This window comes from Haliotis cracherodii, unplaced genomic scaffold, assembly GCF_022045235.1.
Source record: "Haliotis cracherodii isolate W230 unplaced genomic scaffold, xgHalCrac1.p SCAF_2, whole genome shotgun sequence".
Taxonomy (NCBI): domain Eukaryota; kingdom Metazoa; phylum Mollusca; class Gastropoda; order Lepetellida; family Haliotidae; genus Haliotis; species Haliotis cracherodii.
Window position 1 is genome coordinate 44,654,307 of NW_027266275.1, and position 3,423 is coordinate 44,657,729.

The following is a 3,423-nucleotide window of genomic DNA, read 5'->3' on the forward strand; positions in this document are numbered from 1 at the left end:
GATTTTTTTAAAGATGTATTTCGACCTATTGCTCTGCAACCGCTTATCCGATTACTTTGAAACCTTGCATGTATCTGCTGCTTGAGCTGCTTGACATTTTTTGTTCTTTGGCTTTTGTCATTGGTCATGTAGTTTGGCAGCCATATTGGATTCAAGGTTTTTACAGTGTCTTTTGGGTACCTGTCTTCAAATGCAAACAACTTTGAGTCCACTGCATGAAATGCTTTCAAACTTTCTGATAATTGTCTCCATACATAACACATCAAACGTTAATAGCCGATTTTGGATATCTTTTTTAGTTGCGGACATATTGGATTTTGATTTTGATCATTTTTTTCACTGAAATGTTACTTTTAAGATCATAGCTTGTAAGGTTCTTAACAGAAACTGTTGAAAGTTTGCATGAAGTTTTAATACTATATGTACCTAATTTTTTTCTGGGTTGCATACTGAAAGCTCCACCGCTTGGTGGTATTATTTGATTTTAGTAAAATGTGAGACTTTAGTACAAATACTGAAGGAAGTGCCTCATAAATCTACCATAAAACCCCCATTCACTGGCTTTGCAGATACCCAAACGTTCTCCACAGTCTTCTTCAGTATTATGTGTACTAACCTTGACGATCAGGGTTAGAATTGGCCTAATTGGCATCAACCGATGCTTGTCTCAAGAGGCAACTATGCTTGTCACAGGAGGCGACTAATTGGATCGGGTGGTCAGACTCGCTGACTTGGTTCTTCATTTTTCAATTGCCAATTGCTATGGTACCTTATTTTTGACAGCGTTGTTAAAAACAAACCATTTGCGGATTAGAATATGGAGGTCGGAAATGGGTTAAGTACACTCTGGGAAACTGTGGCACACGCCAATTTGGTAGCGGCAATGTCCTGAAAACGGTGACTATCTTTTGACGGAGTTGGTACAAGCAAATCATATGCGGATTCGAACATGGTAGTAGTCAAACATGGGTTAAGAACACACTGGGACACATGGGGTGATGTCTCGCAAGCGGTTCCTTACATTTGATGGCGTTGGTACAAACAAACCATTTGAGGATTCGAACAGGGTCGAAGTTGGAAATTGTTTTAAACATCCCGGGACACCCAGGCACATGTTAATTTAGTAGTGGTGATGTCTCACAAGAGGTTCTTTACATTTGACGGCGTTGGTACAGGTAAACCCTTTGAGGATTCGAATATATGAACGAGGTGGGAAACAGGTTTTAGCAGTTTATCTCAACAATGCGACAGGAACCCGGGGCCCGGACGAACGCAGAACGATAATCCATTTGACTTGAGCCCAACTGACAAAGAAGTTACAGCCTGTTGAAGAGTCACCAACCCGAAAGGCTGAAGAGTCCCAGTGTTAGCGTTTGATTTAATATTATTATTATTCCGCCGATTTTTGTACCAGAGCTAGAAAAATAACCACTGGCTCGATTATGTTCACATTTTGTGTGTGTATGTGGACCGGTGGGTACTGGTGCCCGCCAAAATCTCAAGGCCGTAGGCCCAAGGGCCAAGGGCAGATAACTAAAAGAACAGAATATTTTGAAGATGTATTTCGCCCTATTGCTCCGCAACCGCTTATCCGATTACGTTGAAACCTAGCATGTATCTGCTGCTTGAGCTGCTTGACATTTTTTGTTCTTTGACTTTGGTCATTGGTCACATGGTTTTGCAGCCATATTGGATTCAAGATTTTCACACAGTGTTTTTAAGGTACCTGTCTTCAAATGCAAACAACTTTGAGTCCACTGCATGAAATGTTTTCAAACTTTCTGAGAATGGTCTCCTTACATAGCACATCAAACTCTGTTAGCCGATTTTGGATATCTTTTATATCGACGGACCTATTGGATTTTGATTTTGATCATTTTTTTCACCGAAACTTTACTTTGAAGATCATATCTTGTAAGGTTCTCCACATAAACTATTGAAAGTTTTCATGAAGTTAGTGTGCCATATGCATCTTATTGTTTGTTCTTGGTTGCATGCTAAAAGTAACGCCTTTGGTGGTAATATTTGATTAATATTTGGGACACCCCTGGAACACGCCAATTTCGTTGTGGCGATTTCCGGTGACTATGTTGTTACGGAATTGGTATAAGCAAACCCTTAATGGATTCGAACATGTCCGAGGTCGGAAATGGGGTAAGAACAGACTTGGACACTCCGGCACACGACAATTTTGTAGCGGTGATACCCTACAAGTGGTGCCTACATTTGAGGGATTTGGTACAAGGAAACCCTTTGAGGATTCAAACATGGACGTTTGTGCACAGTATAGCTTGGAGCCCGCCATTGCTGCTTTGCAGCTATATTTATTATTATTATTATTATATGGAGCTGGAAAGAGCTAAGTTGGTAAGATCTAAGAGAGATATGAACTTTGAAAGAGCTAAGTTAGATATGGATTTGTAAACAGCTAAGCTCGATATGGATTTGGAAAGAGTTGAGTTAGATATGGAGGTTGAAAGAGTTAAGGTATATGTGGACCTGGACAGAGGTAAGTTAGATGTGGAGTTGGAAAGAGCTAAGCTGGAAAGAGTAAAGTTAGATATGGAGTTGGAAAGAGTCATGTAAGATGTGGATTTAGAAAGAGCTAAGCTCGATATGGATTCGGAAAGAGCTAAGTTCGATATGGATTTGGAAAGAGCTAAGTTAGATGTGGATTGAGAAAGAGCTAAGTTAGATATGGAGTTGGAAAAAGGTAAGTTAGATATGGATTTGTAAAGGGCTAAGCTCGATATGGATTTGGAAAGAGTTGAGTTAGATATGGAGGTTGAAAGAGTTAAGTTATATGTGGACCTGGACAGAGGTAAGTTAGATATGGAGTTGGAAAGAGCTAAGCTGGAAAGAGTAAAGTTAGATATGGAGTTGGAAAGAGTTATGTTAGATGTGGATTTAGAAAGAGCTAAGCTCGATATGGATTCGGAAAGAGCTAAGTTCGATATGGATTTGGAAAGAGCTTAGTTAGATGTGGATTAAGAAAGAGCTAAGTTAGATATGGAGTTGGAAAAAGGTAAGTTAGATATGGATTTGTAAAGGGCTAAGCTCGATTTGGATTTGGAAAGAGTTGAGTTAGATATGGAGGTTGAAAGAGTTAAGTTATATGTGGACCTGGACAGAGGTAAGTTAGATGTGGAGTTGGAAAGAGCTAAGCTGGAAAGAGTAAAGTTAGATATGGAGTTGGAAAGAGTTATGTTAGATGTGGATTTAGAAAGAGCTAAGCTCGAAATGGATTTCGAAAGAGCTAAGCTCGATGTGGATTTGGAAAGAGCTAAGTTAGATGTGGATTTAGAAAGAGCTAAGTTGGATATGGAAGTGGACGGAGCAAAGTTAGATGTGGAGTTGGAAAGAGCTAAGTTAGATATAGAGGAGGAAAGAGCTAAGTTAGATATGGCGCTGGACGGAGCTTAG

The 3,423-nt window shown here is 39.8% G+C and overlaps 1 protein-coding gene across 1 annotated transcript; it reads left to right on the forward strand.

The window, feature by feature from the left end:
- The first annotated feature begins 2,439 nt into the window (after positions 1-2,439).
- On the forward strand, positions 2,440-3,423 carry LOC139467628 (myb/SANT-like DNA-binding domain-containing protein 4). The gene is made up of 2 exons (XM_071249155.1): positions 2,440-2,582; positions 3,132-3,423. The coding sequence occupies exons 1-2, from the start codon at positions 2,440-2,442 to the stop codon at positions 3,421-3,423; spliced, it is 435 nt and encodes a 144-aa protein (XP_071105256.1).

Bases quoted from the DNA above. Each gene is read 5' to 3' on its own strand.
- LOC139467628 (XM_071249155.1), top strand. From the start codon at position 2,440: ATGGATTTGGAAAGAGTTGAGTTAGATATGGAGGTTGAAAGAGTTAAG. The intron at 2,583-3,131 runs GTAAGATGTGGA...GGACCTGGACAG, and splicing joins ATGGAGTTGGAAAGAGTCAT to AGGTAAGTTAGATGTGGAGT.